This window comes from Phalacrocorax aristotelis, chromosome 8 (assembly GCF_949628215.1).
Source record: "Phalacrocorax aristotelis chromosome 8, bGulAri2.1, whole genome shotgun sequence".
In the NCBI taxonomy this organism is placed as follows: domain Eukaryota; kingdom Metazoa; phylum Chordata; class Aves; order Suliformes; family Phalacrocoracidae; genus Phalacrocorax; species Phalacrocorax aristotelis.
Window position 1 is genome coordinate 22293289 of NC_134283.1, and position 22292 is coordinate 22315580.

At 53.6% G+C, this 22292-nt stretch overlaps 1 protein-coding gene across 2 annotated transcripts in view; it reads right to left on the reverse strand.

Moving 5' to 3' along the window:
• VAC14 (VAC14 component of PIKFYVE complex) overlaps positions 1–22292 on the reverse strand; it is a 66087-nt gene that overhangs the window by 7563 nt on the left and 36232 nt on the right. For both annotated transcript variants that reach the window (XM_075101803.1, XM_075101804.1), the window contains exon 14: positions 15914–16046. In XM_075101803.1, coding sequence (XP_074957904.1) covers positions 15914–16046 — 133 coding nt within the window. The remainder of the gene's footprint in view (positions 1–15913; positions 16047–22292) is intronic.

Sequence of the window (22292 nt, forward strand, 5' to 3'; positions counted from 1 at the left end):
GCACACCTGAACCGCCCCCCCCCCCCCCCCCCCCGGGTCATGTTTTCACCTCCTGGAGTGAGGAAGAGGAAGGAGGCGAGTTTCCAGCTCCCATCCCCATGGGGAAGGACTGGTGGAAGGCTATGTGGCTGCAGGAAGACTCCAAAGACCACACCCTGGTTTTAGGGATGCAGGAGGTGGATGGGGAATGAAGAAATGGCTATTCCCTCCCAACACATGGAGGATAAAAACCTGCATCTTCCTCCCAGTTCTGCCAAGCAACCCGTCTCCTCCTCACCCAGCCCTGGCTCCTCTCCATCGGCAGCTCCCGCACCCCGCGTGGCCGCTGGCAGACAATGAGATGCTCTGTGCGGGCTTTTATGTAACCCAGCCCAGCGATCTCCTTGGACCCCGTTAAAATGGAACGGGCCATAATAAATAAGCTCATTTATCCCAATTATTCTTACGTAACTGGCTGCATTCATGGGGATGAAAACACTTCCCCGATTTCTTGCCGCTTCGATGCGGGCTGGCTGGAGGAGGGAGAGCGATGGGAAAGTGAAGCATTGAGAGAGGGAAGGGGAACGCAGAAGCTTTTAGTCCAGCCTGATGGAGCCAAAAGCAAATCAATAGCTCAGCATTGCAGGCAGGATCCAGTCATTGCCAGCTGTTGCAGAGCAAGCCCAGCCTGGGTAGGTCCAAGCCCAGCCCAGGAGTGAGCTGGCTCCATCCTACCCTCCTCCAGTAAGAGAGAATAACTGGATGCCCCATCCTTGCTGAGTTTCCTCCAGCAGTTGTGCCATAGCTGGCGCTGGGCACTCGGACCGTGAAGTGGGATGATTTACTGTGCCCAAAGAGGGGATGGGTCCTCCAGGGACAAACACTGGGATGGTTCTACCCGCAGCTGCAAAGGGCCTGGTCTACTGGTACAGCTGGGGTCCAGCTCTTCTGCACTGCTGTTGGCTGCTCAGGGCCAGCAAGGAGCTGGTGTTTTACACCTTCCAGGAACAAAGGCAACAAAAAGAGCTCAAACAAGCTCAGCCAAACTAAAAATGGTGCCAGAGAGTGTCGAAGGCAATTCAGCAACCTCCAGAGCTGCCCTCATCCACCCACAGCAAGGACGCTGGTCAGGTCCCCCCTCCGATGCTCCTCCGTGGAAGAGGAGGGCTCTTGCTTTCCATAAATAGAAGGTCTGACATTTGGCTGGCTAACACCATGCTCCCAGTGAGAGGGGGACTGAACGCGAGCCACTTTCTAATTTCAGGCCTGGTTTTGATTAGTGGGGAAGGGTTGGGTTTGTTCCCTCTCCTTTTGGTGGCACTGGGAAACTGGAAACCATCAGGGTGTTAAAGGAGCAGCCGTGCAGAGTCTGTCCCCTGGAACAGAAGCCGTGTCGCCCCCCAGGGATGCTGTCCCACCTGGGCACCGTACCCTCCAGCTGCCCCCAGGCAGGGCCTCTCCAGGAAACACCAGCAGAACGAGTTTGCCAGTGCTCAGCAGTATTGGGGGACCAATGCAGTCAGAGACCCCAGACTCCTTCCTGAAACCCCTTGGTTGGCAGACCCCAAAAGTGGTCCCCAAAGGAGGGGCCAAGTGTCTGACCATGCAGCTGCTGGCTTCTGTGACAGCAGCCAGCAGCTGAGACCAACTGCTAGCGCCGGGCGGCTGCTGGTGGGACGGGAGGGGTCCCCCAGAGCTGATCCCCGGGGAGGCTTTGATGGCACGAGGGGAACGTGATGCTGGCTGTGGGAGGAGGCAGGGCACGAGGCCATACAGGGGACAGGTGGCTCCAAACTAACCAGGCAGCAGCCGAGATGCCAGAGGGGTAGCTGCGGAAGGGGACGGGGCAGAGGGGACAGTGAGCAGGAACCATACCCCAGATATGTACACCCCAGACATATACACCCCATAAATACATATATATATATATATCTCCCCCAGATATATACACCCCAGAGAAATACATCCCATAAATATGTGTGTGTATATATACATACCCCGTAAATATATATATATACACACACCATAAATATATAAACACACAGCCTAACTATAAGACTTAAACCCCCAGTTACTAACGGGGCTGGCTGTGGCTCACTCATCCATCCACCTGCCTGTGCTTTGATATGACAATGGATGGAGCCAGCTAACTCCCTGCAAAGCATCATCCCAGCAAGATGCCTCTCCCCAGGGCTCTCCCTGCATCCCCGTGGGTGAGACGTGCATCCCCATGCCTGTCCCCTGGCCCACAGGGACCCAGCAAGTCCCCAGAGACCTCCCAGCAAGGGAGAGGAGGGGAAGAAGAAGCGTCCCTGGGGAGGCAGCACCTGCAGAGCATCACTGCACTGCATCACCGAGACGTTAGGCAGCCATTGGCACAGGCACATGGCGGTGATAATGAAGTGCAGTATTTAGGCCACTCCTTAAATTAAAAGGGTTATTCAAGCCTTTCCAACAGAGCCAAGGACCGTGGCTGTGGGCAGATGGGAGGCAGTGCCTGCCTGCAGCATGGCAATGGGGGACATCCCTCCCGCCCACTGCCTTGGACAGGGCTGAGTTGCAGTGGGGCTCCCAGGGGACTGAGCAGGTCATGTCCAGCTCCTGCCATGGGGACAGGACCCTGCCCTTCCCCTAGCCTCAAGAACCCCTTGGCAAGCTGATGCCAACCAAGGGAAGAGCCAAGGAGGTCACCACCAGCTTTCCATCCCCATGCTACCCCAGGGTCTCCCCCCATCCTCACGCTGCACCCCAGCAGCACCCCATTAAGCCCAACAGCCCCCTCTGATCTGGCAGCCACTGAGTTGCCAGTGCAGCAATGTCAATCGAGCAATGAATTCCCACCACAGTAACGATCAGTGGGGCAGGATCAGGTAGTCTTGTACAGGGATAAGCCAAAAACCCCAGGGCAGGGAGCTGCTGTGGGGGCCGCATGCCGGAGCCCAGGGGATGTCAGAGCAACAGGGCAGCTTCAGAGCCACATCTCCAATTAAGGGCAAGCCCCAGCCTCCCTCCCAGCCCTCTTGCTTTGACAGCACGATGCCTGGAAACCCGGCTAATCTAAACATCATCGTTTCAGGGAGCTGTTGGCGCTCCCATCCCGCCTGCTTGTCCCTTTAACCACTTGAGCTCCGTCCCCTGCCCGGAGCCACCATGCAGGAATGGGGCAACAAACGGTCAGGGCAGTCCAATGCTTGCTTGAAGGTGGCAAAAATCTGATTTCCCATAAAATAAAAAAGAAAAAAAGATGAAATCCAGTCCCACTGCAGATGGAGACACTGTCTCCTCCACTAGGACCTGCAGAGAGCCCTGCACGGGGGAGTGTTGCTGGCCCCCTCCCGTTGCCTGGCCATGCTGAGTACGGTCCTGCTGTGTTCAGTTAAGCAGGTGTTTCTTCATTAAGCACCAGTGATTTGCTTATTAGCTCCGGGCAGACACAGGGTCCCAGCAGGGAGAGGATCTTTTCTTGTCCCACTTCCAGCAACTGGGATAGAGCCAGAGCTGGGGAAGGAGGAGCTGGCCAAGGCTGGGAGAAGCGATGCTCCAAGGGGCTCTGCTCCACTTTTTGGCTCAGCCCGGACCACCACCTCTCCCATGGCTACAAGGAGGGCAGAGCCCCTCCATCCTTCCTCCCCACCCTCCTCTTCCTCTGCTCCCTTCCCCTCTCCTCCCCAAGGCTTTCCGCCACCCTTCCTCCCTGCTTCCAGCTCCCCAGGAGATACCCCGGCTCAACCCACCCACCCCAGGGGACCTGCAGCCCCCGTAATGCCCGTCCCTGTCCCCCGAAATCCTCCTGCTGGGAAAAGCAGCATCCCCAGCCCAGCCCAGCAGCTGGGATCCTTTAGGAATTTGCAGAGGAAGCAGCCTCACAGATAAAATTAGGACAGAGGGGAGAGGGAGGAGGATGCCATTCCCCTATCCTTCCCCACCACAGCAGTGAAGAAAAATCCCAGTCCTCCATTTTTCTCCCTGCCTTTGCTGAATCCAAGCTCTGGAGCCACTCCTCCGGGCAAGGAAAACCATGGTAACCCCAGCAGCTCCCACTTTCAAGATTCAGAGCATTTCATGTAAGGGATTGTGAAAGGTTTGGGAACTTTAGGAGAAGCGGGGCTCGTTCTGCAGGAGGCAGAAGGGCCCTCTGCCCCCTCCCATCTCCTCTCTCCAAACCACCCATTCCCATCTCAAAGCCAGCCTCTGCCAACATGTTTCCCTAATGAGCGTGGGTCCTTGTCAAGAGATGGGGAGGACCCCGTGAGGTCTGGCTCCTGGGGATGGGCTTGCAGGCACTGAGATGGAGCGAGATACATGGTGGAGCATCAGCATCTGCTGGATATGGGAAGCCACAAAGTACAACCCAGCCAAGGAGAGCCCAGAACAGCATGGACAAGTCCTTGGGAAGACCAGCTCTGGAGCCAGGAGCCGTCACAGCTCGCCCCAGGTGAGCAAAGAGCCTGCTGCAGCCAGGAAGACAATGTGAGCAAAAGCTGGACTTACACCTCCTTCTTCACGCAGCTTTTGGACTCTTCTTCATGTTATGATGTTCAGGTTCCTGCTCTTTGAGATGTCAGGTCATCCAGGAACACGAGTGTTGGATCAAAGGGAGGGTGTCTGAGAGACCTAGTTTCATGTGCAAAAAAGCCTGAACTTTCTTTTCAACCTTGTCGGCCGTGGTTTCTTGTTATGGTTATCAAGTTACCCTGGGAAACTCGGTGAAAGCTGCAGACCAGAGATGTGCAGATCCCAGGAGGAGATATGTGGATCTGGGGAGGAGATGTGTGGATCTCGGGAAGCCAGAGACAAGTCCAGCAATGCTTTCGCTTGAAAAGGGAAAGGTGCAGAGTGTTTCACTGCAAACAAGAAAAACCTCCCACGGAGCATCTGCTTGGCAGACACCATCAGCATGACAACTTGCTAAAGAAGCCGTGGTGCCAGTTTGGCATGGGGCTGGGGCCATTTCCTCCGTAATGTGCTCCCCAGGGACCCCAGAGCAACCGAGGTGGATCCCCGAGAGGAGCACGGCACTGCTGTAAGGCCTCATCTCCGCTCCCCTCTGCAAACCAGAGCCCCCTTCCGTAGGTGGGACAAGCAATATCAAGCCAGGGGAAAGCCAGCAGATCCCTGGAGCCAATGCTGCCAGGCTTTGGGAGATTGCAGCTGGGGCAAAAAGCCAGCTTGGGAACATCGTGGACACGGGGACTTCCCAAGAGGTTCCTCCCATTTAGGACCACCATGCTGAAATCTAGGGGTCTCTATACAGGTCTGATGAGCTTATGGAAACCAAACCTCTTGTACACTTATACTGCAAGGCTTGACTGTAACAGCCAGGAGATACTCACAGGAGGAGGAAAGAAGAATCCCACGGTGCAATTGCACAATCCCCATTTCACAGGGAAAGCAGCCCAAATCCAGCTGCCCTGAACACTCTCTGTACTTGGACCCACTTGCTGCCCCAGGGACAGCTTGGCGATGCTGTGCTGGGCACAGACAATGTGCCAGTGGTTTGAGAACTGCCATGGGCATGGACAGAGTCATGCTCAAATCTTCTTCCCTTCAGCATCTCGATCCTGCAGAGTCTCAGCCCTCAGCTTCTGCTCCTCAGAACGCTCCCCTTGGACACCAAGACTGCTGGGAGGTCCCTGTCCCGGCTGGCAGGATGGCTTCCTCACTGCTCACCCACCTACCAAAGCTGTGAGTTACCTCGGGGGCACGTTCACCTTGACTCGTGATGGACCCAGCCTTGTCCCCACCCTGGACGCTGGCTGTGTGGAAAACAGAGCCCTTCAAAGAGGTCACCTTCAGTTTATAAAGCAGATATCCAGCACCTCCGGGCTCTTAGATCTGTGGAATACCCACAGCTCCATACCAAACAGGAGGGCAAAACAGGACTGTACGAAGGAAGAGTTTCTTCAGAAGAAGATTCTTCAAACTTCTTCAATTTCTCCTTCTGATCATATTCAGCACAGAAGATGATCAACTGCTAATATCCTCTGGGATGAGCCAGAAGCTAAAAGATAACTAAATTTGGAAACTTAACTGTCCACTCAGCCCAAGGCATTGCCCAACTCTTATGTGGAATGTGACAACTCCTCCAAGGGGAAGCCCACATCCAGCACCAGCCTCCAGCTGCCCACATTAGTGTGCCCTAGGAGTCTCCTTGAGGAAACCTTACTGTGACCCATGGATAAGGTTATTCTGCCCCCAAGTATGCAGTCATTGAGGACCTGCAAAGCTTACAAGATACTGTAGGAACATCTGAGCATCTACAGGAGGCTCACCTGGAAAACAGGCAGCTTTTCCCCTCTGAATTCTCCAAGAAGGAAAAAAATATAACCCCCGAGGCATCTCTTCAACTTTTAAACTTGCCAATGACTCGATGGCAAAATGGACGGCAAATGCAAGTCTCACCCTGGACTCTTGGAGCTTCAAGCCCCAGGTGGGAGGCACAGGCAGCAGCATTACAGCATGTGCCTGGCAAAGCCTAAACGCTGGCTCCATCACCACCTGCCTGCAAGAGGAGAAACCCTTGCTCCAGGCCACCTCCCCAGCTGAGGGGAACGACTCACATTCAACCAAGCCCTCCAGAGTCTGACCCCAGAGGGGGACAGGCAGCGATGTTTTCAGGCAAACATCCCCTATTCTGAAGGGGAGAAGGGGTAGGGGCTGGCTGAGAATGGGGGGAGATGCGTAAAGCTGCAGCAGATCCTTCCTTTGAGATGTATGCTTCCCTTTCAGGCTGACAGCTGTGGCCTAATTTTCAAGAAAACTGACAAGCGCCTTATTTCTCTCCCTATAATTTCCCTTTGCAGCAAATAAAATAGGTTAAAGGAGCGGGTGCAAGGCAGCGACAACAGGAGCTGGGAGAGGCTGATCTGGTTTGGGGCATGCACAGCTTTCAAAGAGATGTGAGCTGTGGTTCCTGTACTCGCCCTTCCACTTCCTTCCCCATAGCTTTGCTTTAAGATGAAGAAATAAAAGTATTTTTGCTCCTAAAAGCATGGCTGAGGAACAGGTTGCTGTCCCAGAGGTGGATGAGCCTTTGCATCCTCCCCATAGGGGAGGCAAATTTTGGGGAAGATGGTCCCACTGGATATCCCTAGACCTCTGAAAGCGGAGGGACCAGTTGGCAGGTGGAGTATGGCTGGAATACATTGCATGTTTGAGGGTGAAGCTTTCCAAATGGAAAGAAAAAAGGGACTGAAAAGGGATGGCAGCATCCCATGGGTGGCAGCAGGTGGGGACTCGTTGGTCTGGCTCAGGGACGAGCGTGCCCCAGCCCTCGTCTCTTCTGCTAATATCTCGACTTGGACCTCAACCCTGGACCTGCTGTTGACTTTTCCCTTGCTTTGCTTGAGCAAACTGGCTGTATTTTGCTCTCCCGGCTCAAATCCAGACGCAGATGGACCCGAGGCCGTGCTAAACCTCCTGTGACTTTGGGGAGAAGGGACAGAAGGGAGCAGGAGGAAAGGGGACATGAGACCACATCCAAAAGCTCAGGAAAGGAGGTGCCTGCAAGTAACTCAGAGAGCCCAGCCACACTTCGGACTCCAGAGTGCCAGCTAAGAAAACACCCCCATTTATGTTATTTAGGCTTTACTGCTGGGTTTGCCTCCACGCCTGCCGCCTCTCACTGCCTTTTGGCATCACGGGTTGGATCCCAACATGTGCCCTGCCTTTGCAGCTGGGATGCCTGGAGGGATCCCAAGGGGGGATGCAGCCTAAGGATCCTTGCTCCCCCTAACCCTCCATGGCCTGTAGATCTGTGAGGGGAGAGCAGCTGGATGCTCCCTGCAGCGCGAGCACCCTAAGAGCACCTGATACTACAAGGGGACCTGCTCCACACGCAGCTGAGCACCGGGAGCAGCCCATGCACCAAAGGGAAGAAGCACCAAAGGGAAGGAGCTCCAACCAGAGTGGCTTTTGCATAGCTCCATGCTTTCAGTGGGGAGTTAAAAATGTCCCATCCTGGGACATCCCATCCCAGAGAGCCTGGCTGGACCCGCTGATGGGAGCTATGGAGCCTGCAGCTGGGGTAGTGCTTCCCAAGGCAGCATCTAGCCTTTAACATCTACCTCTGCTGGAAACCTGTGGAAAAATGACTGTGCGAAGTGCCAGAGCATCCTCACTCACCTGCCGCTTGTGCCTGCAATCAGTGGGTGGTGCGTGAGGAGGGAGGGCTGCATGCCCATCGCCGGTGGAGAGAGATGCTTGAAAGCAGCCAGGAATGGAAAAATCCCTTGGTGAGAACAGCAGGAGGCAAAACACTCAGCCCTGCCCTGAGGTTTTTAACCGAGCGTGCCCTGTGCCTTGGGGATAATTTCAGGCAAGATCCCTTGTAAGAGACACAGGGGAAAAATGCTGTTATCCGGCCTCTCCCAGACTCCCTGTCCTGGCTTTTGCCTCCATGGAGATGAATAAAACAAGATGTCACATTTGCAGAGCAAGAGAAGGAAACACCACCAGAACCTCCAAGCCCTGACCGATAGGATCAGACAGATTAATTTAGCAGCTAACAGCCAAAACCATCCCCCTCGTCTGCACTATCACCTCCCCACAACAAGGGTCCTTACGCCATCAGCTGGAAAATTTGGGAGACACCTTGGAAGCTGCTCATGCTGAAGCCCTGCTCCAGGGAATGTGATTGTTAGAAAGCATGGGAGTTATGGGCTCCTCTCCCTGCCATGCAGCCCAACTTTTCCCGGCTCCCCACTTCCCCAGCCTGCTTTTCCGGTCCTGGTGATGTGCTCCTGCTGGGATGCCAGGGAAAGTGCTGGGACGGACCAAATATTCCTCTCTTGGGACCTGCCCTTTGAAGGAACGTGGCCATTTTGGGAGGATTTTCCTCCCCTGTGCACACTTCCCCTTCCTCCCCTCCACCCTCTGGCTGACCTGAATTAGTCCCAGCCCACTCCGGTGCTGCTGCTCACATGTGGTTCCCATTTTTCTACAGGAAAACCCATCAAATCCTTCCAGGCAGCTCTGAGTACGGCCAGTCCCAGAGCAGCTTTGATGGCTAGGACAACAAGCTCATTCCCAGGGGCTGGTCTCCCCCTGGCTGGCTTCTCCAGCCTCCAGGGTTCAGGGTTCAGTGGAGGCATCTCCCATCCTTCCCTGGGGATCCAGCCCCAGGAGGGCATGGGCAGGGGCTGTCCCAGCTCCTGCTGTCTCACCCTTAGGCAGAGCAACCTGGCTTCTCCATCGCAAAGGTCATGCTGCTGATGGCTCCCAGTGCATTGCAACCCTGGATCCAACCTCTAGCCCGGGGGAAATAGGGTTCCCTCGCCTTCCTCCAACCTCCAGCTCCCACTCCAAGAGGCTGTGGTGGGTATCAGAGAGCCCAGCATGATGGCCCATAGTCTCGGTGAATTAAAACCTCATTAAGCACATGCTCCCTTGGGCTTGCGGAGCCCATTGCACAATATAATATCGGCAATCTGAGAGCTGGTACAGATTTCAGAGGTACAGCGGCATTGCTAGCTCCCACCCCAAATTCACATCAAAGCCCGAGAGGAGCCCGTGACCGGCTGGGGCAGTGGGAGGACATATAAAAGCAGAGCCTGGGTGTCCCCATGCCACTAAAATGCCACTCTGGATCTCTGCACATGGAGTTTCCCATCCCATTGTACGGTGCAGGTGGAGGTGGGGAGAGGAGATTTTGGGGAGCAGGTAGGGGCTAAAGGGAGGCACAGAGGAATGAGCTGGAGGTGTACAAGGAGAAGCCCACAGACCACAGTGCAGAGCCAGGGATGCTCACTGCCCTGCTCCATCGCCCTGCGCCCAGCTGGGGCCTTGGGCAGGAGGGAGCCTCACTTTCTGCTTTGCAAATGGGTGGAAAAAAAAAATAAAAAGCTTTCTCCAGTTCCTCCTTTCTGCAAGGCACGAGGAGGGGGTGGAGTGCACACAGTTCATTAAAGCAGAAGGGCAGGCAGCCAGCGAGCATCCTGGCAGGCAGAGCAGTGTATTTTCGCAGGCTCACTGCCTCCTGACACAGAAGCTTCCCTTGTAGCACTCACAGCTGTTTGGATTTTACCCGAGTTCATATCACAGTTTATCAAAGGGGCTGCATTTTTTTCCCTTCTTTTTTTTTTTTTTTTTTTTTTTTGCACTTCGCTGAGTACAAGCTGAATGGTTCCAGCGAAAACAAATGCAAGTTTTGTTCTGCAATGGAGCGGCATGGAGGGTGGGAGAGAGGAAGAGGTGACACGTGCTCCCCCCAGCCCCGAATTATTGCTGGTGGAGGGATTTTTGGGAAACAGGTTTGGCACTGGAGGGGGCGGGGGTGGCATCAGCACACCCGAAGGAAGGAGGAGCAGGAGGGGATCCTGCATCCCAGCCCTGGGAGCATCCAGCTCATGGGGAGGTATCAAGATATTTGGCCAAGCAAACCTTGTGTCCAGAGGAGCCCGAGAACATCCAGGCCTGTGAGAAGAGGAGGATTTTGGTTAGCCCCAGCTCTTGAGCATCGCCTGGCAAGGGGTGTGTGATGAGCTGGGAGGTGGGACAGCGAAGCAGGAGGAAAGGATGAGGTTAAGGATGGGATGGGGTGGGGCCAGGATGGGGACAGAGGACAGTGAATCACTGCAGGATGGTGGCATCCTGGGGCTTTGGCAACCCCTTACCACCAAAGCAGACACCCACCAGCTCCATACAGGATCTCCAGCATATCCCTTGCTTTCTGAGCCTGTGGCCAAACCCCCATCCCACTCCCTCCCCAGAGCCCTCCCTACTGGGATGCTGGCAGGCCACCTTCCCCCTTCCACCCTGCTCCAGAGAGCACGGCCCTGGGAATGCTAAGGCAGGCCAAGCAAAAAGCAATTTAGCATGCTCCTCACTGCCTGCCTGCCAAGAGCATCAGATGTCTGTGCTCCGCAGGACATGCCGGCCCTCTGGTCCCCCCTCTCTCCCGTTCCCCATCCTGGTTAGCAGGTTCAAACCCACTTTGCTTTCCCCCCCACCCTACTTTTTGGGGAGAAAGAGGTGGCGCATGGCCAGCCCCAGCCTCTCTCAGAGGAGAAAAGCCCCCTCTCTGCCCAACAAGAGGGGACTGGCGACCCCAGCCCCATGCCAAGGGCATCACCATAAAGCCCTTCATGCATCCAATGTTTGGCCCCAGCTCTACCCTCTTCAATATCCAGCTCCCCACTGGCTTCATCCTGGCAGGGCTTTGAGACTTCAAGGAAAAAGGAGGATTTCCAGCCAGGTGAACCACTCCCATCTGCAGGAGTCTTAAACCCGTGGCCCCATCACAAGACTTGGGATTCTCCAGCTCTCTGGATAATGCCATAAATTGGCTGAATAACCTTATCCGCTCCAGCCTACATCTTCCAGAATGGATGGAGAACCAGCCCACCCTCCTGGCCACCCCCCAAGGGTTTAAAAAATCACCCCAAAAGCCAAGGACCATCCCCAGTCAAAGGGCCAAGCCCTGCCTCGTGCATCACGTGGGATGTGGCTGAAAAGTCACCCCAGGGACCCTTCCATACAGCTTAACATCTGAAAATGCCCTGTGAGAAGGTGCTAGGCAGCGGGGAGTTTTATTTAACAGCTCTACAAAACAAGCTGAGACAACCCCTGTGCACAGGCCCCTGCCTAGGGAACAAAGTGCTGACTCAGGCATCCTCTCGTGCCCCAGGGTGCCACCATTCAGTGAGAAAATGGCCTCTCCAGGCTTAAAAGTTAAGCCCTGCACTTCAAAGCTTCTGCATACAACACATACAGGGACGTCTCCAGCCACTCGAGCACATCCTGTAGCCCAGAGGGTTTGTTTGCTGTCCTGGCAAGGTACATCAGCCACAAATGCCTGAGCTGCTCCAACTCAGAGAGCAGCAAAAAGCCAGCTGCTTTGGTGCTAGGCTCGGCTTAGTGAGCTAAACTGGCTCCTGAAGCTCAGACACCCTAGGGACAGCATGGGGACTGCACACCTGGCCCCGGGGAGGGACAAGCAGGGTGAAGATGGCTCCTTCCAAGGGGAGCAAGCTGCTCAGGCAGCTAGCACTATCCTCAAACTGTGCTCTGAGCAGCAACACTGAGGTCCAGGAGGTAGGGCTTAGCCTTTCACTTAACCCCCCAATCCCATAGCGCTGGTACCAACAAGCAAGCGTTAAATCCAGCCTGTAAACTTTGGTGTGGGCTGAAGTGCTCAGCGGTGCTCTGCTGCCTGCCTCCTGACTGGCCAAGCAGCTTTCCCTCTACGGGGTCCTTGCCCAGAGGATGGCTGTGCCTCTCCAAGGAGCCATGTGATGCTTTGGAAGCTCATCTGCATTTTTCTGTGCGCCAAGCCATCATCAGGAGGCCAGCAGCCGAATGTGAGTATTCACTTCTTGCTTAAGTGCTCTGTTGAGTCCAGGACAGCCACGTGCCAGCTAGGGCAGATAGCTCCCAGTTAGTGAGAAGGCTGGAAGGTCTTGGGTCAAGACCTCATCAAGGTGAGAGGCAACAGCTGATGCTCCTGCCTCCAAAACCCTTTGGGAGCCACCTTTGAGCACAAACATGCCTGGCTCGAAAGAAGGCAGCAGCGCTTTGAATCCTGAGTTTCGAAGGTGGAATAACTTTACTGGCTTCCAGCCTAAAAAAAAGTCACAAGTGACAGTGAGTGAAACCAACCCCCAAAGGAAACTCTCATCTGCTGCGATGCAGGAATCTGGTGTCAAGCCAAAAAAATCCTTGGAAGAGACCATGGGAGCAGGTTTGCCACCTCTCCAGTTCCTCAAGGGGAGAGGGGTGGAAAGTGTGAGATGGCTTTTCTCTACAGGAGATGGTGATGGGCTCGTCGGGTGACCATCCTGATTTGCTCCGGAGGACTCTGGGTAATTCGTACCACCGGAGCTCCCTCAGCACATCCCTTCACAAGGAGGGTCCCTCTCCCAGGCATTCATGAGGCATCTAAGCAGTGCTGAAGAGCCTTGAAGAGCCTTTCGCCGGATGCTTTCCTTCCCTTCTCCTCCTGCTGGGGCTCAGCCTAGTGTGTGAGCTTTGCCATGGCCATAGGCTCTCCCTCCATGAGGACCCCTTCGGTGGTGGCACAGATGAGGCATCACACCATGGTTTGACTTGGTGATGTCATGCTGGATCCCACGGGGGAAGGTGGCAGATCAAGAAGGGAACCTCCAAGGGTGCCTCTTGAATGCACCAGCAGCACTGGCAGATGGACCATGTGCCAGTGCTGGGTTAACCCCCATCCCTGTGGTCCCAGGCAAGGGAGAAGAAATGATCTGGGTTCTTCCTTACAAATGACAGAAGCTTTTGGAGCTGTTTGCCTGTTACTTTAAAGGCAGTTTGTGTTTCCATTTAGCTCCACCCTGCCTTCTCTGGCAAACCACCTCAAGATACCCAGCTTGGGACTGGGCTCACTGATGGTGGGACCCACCCATCACAGCCCCACCTCTGTCCACCAAGGCTGTCGGTGCCTCTCCCACCCATCTCCCAATGGCGAGCAGGCACTGGTGCAGCTCTCTGCATCTCAGGGACCACACATCCCTGCAGAGCAAGAAACATTCCTGCTTCCACAGGCTCCTGCAGAGATCGCTGCTCAAACTGCACTCCTGTCCCCAAGCACACAATGTACCATAACCTCTGACTCCGAGGATGTATCAGGAGAGAGACTAAAGTCCTTTCAGAGTCAGCAACTGGGCATGAACAAGCCTGAGCTGTGTTACAAAATAAACCTCCTTTAACCATAGAGCCTCTGCCTGACCTCATGGACCTTTGAACCTGCCCACTGGCAACGTGATGGGGAAAATTGCTGTGCTGTGCTTTAATAAACACCCTGTCCCCCATTTCCCTTTCCCCTGAGCACCCATCCTTTGGCTGGAAATCATTGCCTAAACTTAACAGGTCTATTTTCCTTCCATGCTTTGCCATTCGTGGGCTGTCCGGCAGCAGAAAGGGCAGTGGTGGTCCCAGAGGGGAGGGGAAGATAACAGGGACAAAGGGAGCAAAGGGCTTGTGCCAGTGGTGGGGGAGGACTGCGCTTTAACACACACTGTCCTGGTCTCTCAAGCATCCCCCTCGTGTTCTCCAGCCCAGGATGAAACATCACCAGCATCTCCCAAGTCAAACATGAGGCTGGCTTCTCACCCTGCTGTGCTAAACAGCTGAGCTGGCTTGTGGACAGGGGAGGGATGTAACGTGGGAACGTGCATATGGCTTCAATTTGAAAAGTGGCTAAAAATAGCACCACGGTGCTCCCACATTCACTGGGTCTCTCAGCAAGATATCAATCTTTTCCAGAGAGTCCTGTAAAAGCTTTCCTCCTCTATTCCCATCTTGCTTTTTCTGGAGGCAGCAGAGAGATGTAGTTAACACCAGCACTTCAACACCATCAGTAGGTTTCAGAGTTAATCACTAGTACCTGAGGGCATGGCTTACCACCACTTAGAGGCTCCAGACCTGCATCTACCCCATGTGAGCCCCAATGTGACTTGACAAAGGACAGTCTTTCTTTCTTTTTTTTTTTTTTTTCCTTTACCAGATTTTTTAGGGCATGAGTCACTGTAAAAAGCCCTGGCTTGCTGAGCTGCCGCGAGCCGGTCCCACCACACTGCCGGCTCTCTGCTGGGAAAGCCGGCTCTGCCAGCCAAGGCTTATCCTGCCAGAGCCGGAGGGAAGAACTTGAGGTGGCCATGATATGAGTGAGCTTTTAAATGGGACCCTGCCCAGGCTCACCAGTGCTCTAACTGCCCTGCTCCCCTAACAAGGAATAGGCTGCTCCCCCTGCCAAGGGCTGCTCAAACCAGGGGCTGCGCAGGCTGAGGAGAACAGAGGGGACACTGTGAGTGGGAGGGATATTTTCTGTCTTATTCTTAGATCCCCATATAATTAAACTCAACATTTCCAGACTTCTACCAGAAGCAAGAAAACATATGGTCAGCTAGAATTTTTTTTTTGGGGGGAATGAAATGTATTACTTTAAAATTTAATGCAAGTGGGGGAAACCTCTGAAATCCTTGCACTGCAGCCCAAACTCCGGCTGCAGTCCTGCCCTGCCTGTGTTTCAACTCATTTTTGCAACCTGCCATTCTTTGCCTCAACATTCACAGCTCACGGGATGAATTTGGCAGCAACTTTTTGGCACGGACTTGGGCTGCCCGAAGACTTGGGCACAAACTGCTGCCCAAGCAGGTACAACTCAACACCCACCTTGGCTTAGCAGATTTCGAGAGCCCTGCATGCTTTATTTTCTATCGCATGGGGACCCCCCATCTGTACCTTGGGTACCCCTCCAATTTCAAAGAGGCAGCTCTCTTCTCCTATGGGAGCATGGCTTGGGTTTCATGCTCTTCCCATGCTCATTTTGATGCCACCTCCCTGAAAGCAAGGGAGGAAAACCCAGGGTCCTACCCACTCCTCCCACCAACCTCTTCATCAGTTTCTCTACCTCGTCTCAACCGTTAAGCTCATTATTTCCCAGTGAGCCGAGGAATTGGTGTCCCTTGCCCCAGATTTCATTGCATTAAATATGATGCCCTGCCAGCTGCCACGACGCTTGGCTTTCCAGCCTCCACTGCAGTTCCTTAAAAAGCCAAAGCAAAACCTACCAACTCAGAGCACCAAAACACACAGCTTTGGAGGATGAGGCTTTTGCTGCGCAAGGATCACGTCGAGCCAGTGGAGGGATTCACTCGACTTGGCACCCCAAGCCCGAACCAGCCTTCATGCTCTGGCTGGTCTAGTAGTTTCTTAACGAAACGGGCTCTGACAATGCTATTTAATAAGGAGCTACTTTGCCTCTGGGGATGGGAGCGAGAAATATGGTGCCTCGACATGTGAAAGGCAAGTCCTGTTTGCTCCAGAACTGTCTCCTGGCAAGTGAGGGAAGCTTGTAGAAATGCTTTTGGCTCCAAGGGAGCTTGGTGCTCGGGCTGCTTGACCCCATCATTCCCAGTCCACCCTAGCTGGGGGGTGCTTGGGGGCTTCAGTGAGGCTGGTGGGATGCTCTGACCTGATGATGAAGGCTCCTCTGGTCTCCAGGAGTTTCCGTTCGCTGCTGAAGCGCTTGAGCAGGTTGATCATGAACTTGTAGAAGTAGGAGTTCATGGTGGGGGTGGAGGGTGAGCACTCCAGGCTTTTTGTACCTGAGGCGGCAGGGGAAGGGAGAGAAAATTAGAGCAGCCAGGGTCCTCTTGCCAAAGCAGGCTCAGTCAGAGAGCAGACACCCAAAATACATTCACAGCACTTGGCAAAGGAGGGTTGGGACATGAAAAGATTTCCAAGCCTCGTATAAACACATCTGCTCAGTCCAACCAGAGCCAGCCCTGCTGCAGCTCTCTCCACCCCAGGGGAAAGCATCTTGTGGTGGTCCGAGCCCCTGAAGCAGCATGTGGGGATGAAACGGGCTTTTTGGGAGATCCTCCCAGAACCATTCAGCTTCAGTATATGATAGTACAAGGGTGACTGAGGCTCTAGATCAACAGGCAATCCTGTCTCCTTGGATATGGCTCATCCCAAAAACCAGATTGCTGGTGAGTTGAAGAGCCTTTAATCCAGTCCCACATGCCACAGATGCCCTGAATCCAGCATACATGTAGTGGCAGACACACACATTCAATCCTGGGTCATGGCATAGCCACCAGTTTACGCTTGGTGATGTGATTTCCCCTGAGCAGGAACCACTTGGTGTAAGTGTCACATACAGTGTGCCCCAGGGCTAGCATAAAATACCAGTCAAACCACAGCAGAGCTCCAGGCTTAGAGATTATACCAAAAAACAGTTTTTTGATTTGTTCTCTGTTTGCAAAAACCTTTTGTAACAAAAGCAGCTGAAGGTTGGGGAAGGGAGACTGGCATGAAGGAGCACCCCTGCTCCTGGAGTGCCTGCTGGGTTGGGGCACAAACCAGCTTGCTGCTTCTGCAGCAGCCATGGTTTCTGCCCAGAGGAAGACAAGGTATCATTTCGAGGCAGCAGCTACCACTGGTCACATTTGTGAGTCTCAAAGGCAGAAGATTACAGGTAATGAGAGTGTCTGGACTCTCCAAGCAAAGAGGGTGTGAGAAGTGCCCTGGCCAGAGGGAAGGGTGAGGGTGTGAAAGCAGAGGAGAGATGGCGAGCAGAGATGGCAAGGAGAGACAGTGTGCTCAGATGTGCTCTGACACACCCAGACCCAATGCATTTCCAGCATGCAAGGCTCTTTCATGTTTTCTACTTAGGCACTTTGCTTGGGGCCAAAGGATTTCTAGCAGTACAGCGCAGGGATGCTTTGCACCCTCCTGTCATGCAGGGCATCTAAGAGCTGGCAAGCCTCTGCTCATAGCCTCTGCCAAGTGGCCAGCATCCCCCTCTGCACCTCTCAGGGCTATAAATTCAGGCTTGTTGAGCTCCTATTGCTTGTGCAACAGCAAACAGTGCTGCAGGTTGTGACATGCAGGCGGGGAGCAGAGGCTGCTGCTGTGGGCGGCTCTTGCTGCTACAAGGAACCCACTTGGTAAAATGTGCTAACTTGGTCCAAGACTATTTGAAGGGTGGGTAGCCATGGAGGGCTAGCAAAGGGGCATCTCCCAGCTCAGGGTATGCAGAGAGCATTAGAAAAAATATTCCTTCAAACCCACAAATGCAGGTAGCTGGCAGGTAAAGATTGCTTTTCCCACAGTGAAACTACAGAGGAGATGGTTTGTTTAGCAGGACAGTGCTCAAAACAAATGTTTGAAGAGAGGGTTTTAAAGATGAGTTTGCAACAAGAAGAGCTCTCTCCCTTAACTTCTCCTATAGAAAGATCATGGTAAGGAAGGAAGCTGGCACACACAAGCGCCCCAAAGGTTATTCCCCCCATCCCAAGAACAGCCAGTATTTCCATCAGATTGCTGAAGGAAACCTAAAGAGTTTGATTTATGTACCCTGTCTGCTTCTACCGAGACTCAGCAGAGCATGGAGCAGCCAATTAGAGATGCAATCAAGCCACCAAAGCCCAGGAAAGCTGATGGAAAAGCCACTGGGCTGTTTTCCACCCTGCCTGTCCCAGTGATACACAGAGATGCAGACGTGGGCTCAGCCAGGGCAGTTTCCCTGGGCTTGGATTTAGCATCCAAGAGAACATACACAGCCAAGGAAAAAGGAAAATAAAATACAAGGTCATCCAGACCAGAACCTGGTGTCTCGTCCCCGCTGGAACCATGGGTTCACCCTGCCTTGGTGCACCCGAAACCCCAAACCAGCCTTTGAAGCAGGCTTCTCCCAGAGCACAAGTGTTTGCTGTAGCGTCGTGTTTCCCCTCAGCTGCAGGGAAGATGATCTGGGCAAAAAACCAAATAGGATCTAGCTGAGCCCATGCACTCCAAAACAAAGGTGCTTTTGTTTGAAGGCAGGGAGTACCCAGTGTGAAAATACAGCCGTGCCTCATGTGTCGTCACTACAGCTGCTCAGCACTGCTCAAAAGTGGGTTGAGAAGAGACAGGGTCCCGGCATGGTGACACGGAGCAGCTCTGCTTTCCCACCGTGCCTGCCTGCAGCTCAGTCTTGCATCCCCCAGCCTCTACTGTGGGCAGAGCCTCAAAAGCAAGCGGTGGTTTTCTTTCTGGTTCTGAGGGTGGGGAGGGGAGGTGAAGAGCAGATGGAAACCGTCTTCCGAAGTTGCAAAAGCGATATTTTCTGTCTGTTTTGTCAGCAGTGCTGAGGCATCCAAACCAGAGCTGTGCTGCAACCCAAGAGCAAGCAGCAGGCAGGACATCACACCTTCATTCCCACCAGCTAGTAATGCACCAACATTGTAGCTTGCCCATGGGGTCTGATTTTGAAGTCTCCCCCTTCTCAAGACCCCAAAAATTGTGTCTCTGACCCCCACAGTGTCAAGGACGGCACTGCTGCTGGGGCTTGTCTCTCGCAGCAGAAGCACAGGCAGCAGCTCTTGCCCAGTGCCTCTGCCATTGCTCCCTCCCTTACCACTGCCTCGTATGCCTTCCAGAGACAGCCCAAACTGTTACACATCCTAAAGCACATCCCAAAACACATCCCAAGGGAGAAACAAGAGGAGGCAGCAAATTTTCTGCTCCCTAAAAGGTCCAACACTCCTGTCGCTGGGGTGCCAGCAGTAACATGCACAGGACAAAGCCCTGGAGCCGTGTGGCTGGGAATGCTGGTGCAAAACAAACCAGGCAGAAGCACCCTCAGAGCTGCACTCCTGAGGTGGCACAACATCTCCCACATCTCAGACTGGAGACTCGGAAGGACCCGCTGGGTCAGCTGGGTGTCCAAAAGCCAGAGTCACCTTGGAGATCAGATCACAGCTGCAATTTGCAGGACGATCAGCCTCCAGCCTCCAGTCCTGCTGTCTTCTTCCTTCGACTCGCTCCCAAACCTCTGACCTTCCTGCTCAGGCCACAAGAAGTCGAGCAGTGGGTCAGGGGGCTGGGAGCAAGGAGAGATTGGGACAGCAAAAACAAGTCTTAGCCCTGTTTTTTTAGGAGAGGGAAGTGTAATGTGATGGTCTGCATGCCCCAGGGAACTTCATCACCCTTTGCCTCTGGGAACATTGAGCCCAAACTCGAAAGGGACCATTTCTCCATCCCTTGCCCACCTGGCACCCAGCAGCTATGACTGTGTGTCCCTAAGGAAGGTTTCCACCACAGCACACGATGCTGGAATGGCCTTTCCACTGCTCTCCAGGGGTAATGCCGGGGGTGAGAAACCAGCATGTAGGAGTCTCCCAGGCTGCAAAAGGCTCAAACAAATTTCACCTAGGGTTTACAAGGACACTACTTCTTCCAAGCAGACAAAACATTTCTCTTGCAAAACCTCCCAATCCTCCAAACTTCCCATTTGCTCAGTGTTTACAGGATGTCTAGGAAGCGGCTGGCACCTTGTTTGCCATCGTATAACCCTTCCCAGCATAGCCCGGAGCTCAGCTTGTTGCCCTGTGGGTTACAGCTCAGCACAGCAGCATCCCTGGCTCAGCAGAACCGTAGGAGCAGCTTGTGAAGGGTTTCTATGAAGCACGAGAGACAAGCAGAGAGAAGTGTTATGAAAACTGAAGCTTAATTAATTGAAGCTTGCACCTCTCCCCCTTCCCCTGAAGCGAGACTTTTCAGATCCGTAACCTGCCAGATTGTCTGTTAACATACCCGGAATGGGGCTGGTGGCACATCACAGCTCTGCTGCCTTTTTTTTTATCTGGCATGGAGGAGGGAGCTGGAAGAAGAAAGATCCCTGCTCAGAGGAATGAAGAAACTCAGCCCAGATATCAGCTATAATAGGAACAAAATGGGAATTTTGGGCTCATGAGAACATCAGAGCAGTGAAACAAGAGTCGGTAGAAACAGTCTGCGAAAGGCAGGTGGGAATTGCAGCTCCGTGGCCGAAATGAGTCCACACCGTCCAGCCAGCCTGGACTCTTCTCAATGACCACAGCATCCTCCTGCATCCTGGGATGCTGGGCTAACGAATCCTTTCCCGAGGCAGGCTTCACAGCCTGGGGTAGACCCAGGGACACAAGCGGGCTTCTTGCATCACCTAAACCAGCGCCAGCATCTGTCCCCCCGACCCATGGGTGCTAGCTCAAGCGGAGCACAGCAAATGCCTGCTGAAACCCCAAGTGCTCACGGGCAGTTTGTGCCGTTCCCATTGCTCTCATGGCCACGCTATAAATCAACCCAGACAGGCAATTAGGGATCTATATTAAGGCCCTTATAAATATATATTGTATAGCAGCCTGGAACATTCAGGCTGTCTGGCTGCTTGATGGGCTGAGCTGTCTCGAGACCTACAGTGGCCAAGATGTCCCCAGATTGCTCCGGGGGGGCCTGCCAGACTCTGACACGAACTTGGCTTTTCCTACCTCAGCCACAAAGTGCCGAACCTCACCCTGGCATAAATGCAGCTTCCACTAATTTACCATAATTGGTTTCAAACTGGTCTTAATTAAAACCGGCGCAGACTTGCTTAACTCCATTTAAACCAAATTTAAATAAGATTGGACCAGAATTGATTCCTTTCCAAAGTGAGCTAAAGCTTCGTAAGCTGTTTAAAGAGTATCCACAAGGGCATTTGCAGAGGTTTAGCTAAAATGATTTACCGCAATCCCTAATTGAAGCAATTTCAGCTCGGATATAGGGAGGGCAAGCTAAGAGCTGGTGGGGCTGAGCATCCTTCCCACCAGTGCGCCTTCCCTGGGGGCATCATGTTTCCAGCTCAGCCTGGAGAATGATCTCCCTTGGCTCCTCTGGGAGCAGTTGGGATAAACCTGGTGGCAGCCAGAGCTGGTCTGTGAGCCTTGAACCTGTGCAGGGGCTCAGCTTGAGCGCTGGTGGCATGGGAGTCGGCGCTGCCAGATGGTGCACGGCAAAACCCTGGCCGGTGACGTGGGAATCTGTGCAGTGTCTCCCCCCCAGCAGCCTTCCCCAGGATGTTTTGAATTTTAGCTTTTACAAACACAGGGCGGCAAAGCCTCACAAAGCGGGATAAAAATAGAGCCATGAAAAAGGCAAATCCCGCCCCGCAAAAAAAACGGGGCGTAGCTGGAAACAGATGCGAACATGTCGGCAGCTCAGCCGGGCTCTGCAAAACCTACACTCTCCCATCTCCAGAGCACAGGATGGTGCTGAGGAAATAAAACCACCAAAATTATGGATTGCACGGCCACAGGCTGTGCTCTGCCTGCTTTTGCAGGGCTGCTCGGGCACATGACTGCTTCTCCCCTTCCTACCTGGCTAAAGAGCTTTGGGTTGGCAATTCCCAAGACTTCAGTATCTCGACAGAAAGGGTGTCCCCAGGCAGGCCAGGGTACATATTTTGATGTCAAATGAGGCTTTTGCTGCAGTGGTCCTCTGGATCTGCTAACTCCCACGCAGGGTCTGTGCTTGTGCCTGCCTTGGAGGAAGGCAGTAGGCAATGATAGTGCCAATGGGTTTCCCAGGAAGGATGGGAGTCCTCTATTAGCTTGCTTTTCTTTGTTAACATAAATCAGTAAGCAAAAATGCAGCAGGGGTGTAGCTCAGAAAACATACAGGAGAAGAAAATACCCAGCAGAGCTGCAAAAATGGAAGCAGTTAAGCTTGGTGGCAAGTTTAGAGCTGGCTGAGGGCTTTGCCAGGCCATTTCTGCACCAATATTCCTTGCAATGTCTTGGGGAAACCGAGGCAGCCCAGCAAAGTAACTACAGAGGGAGTGTTTCACTAGGAGTGATCTTATCTACACCATTGACTTCTCCTACGTCAGCCAGTAAGCCTGGCTTTTATTTGGGAATTCCCAGGCTTTCCGGCCAGCCATGTGCTGTAACCGTGTCAGGAGGCATCTAAACCTGAAGGCATGCCAGGTGAATTACAGCTACGGTCTGGATGGTCCCTCCTGGCATTTTCTACAGCATCCCAGCACTGCCGTTGCAGAGCATCCAGGA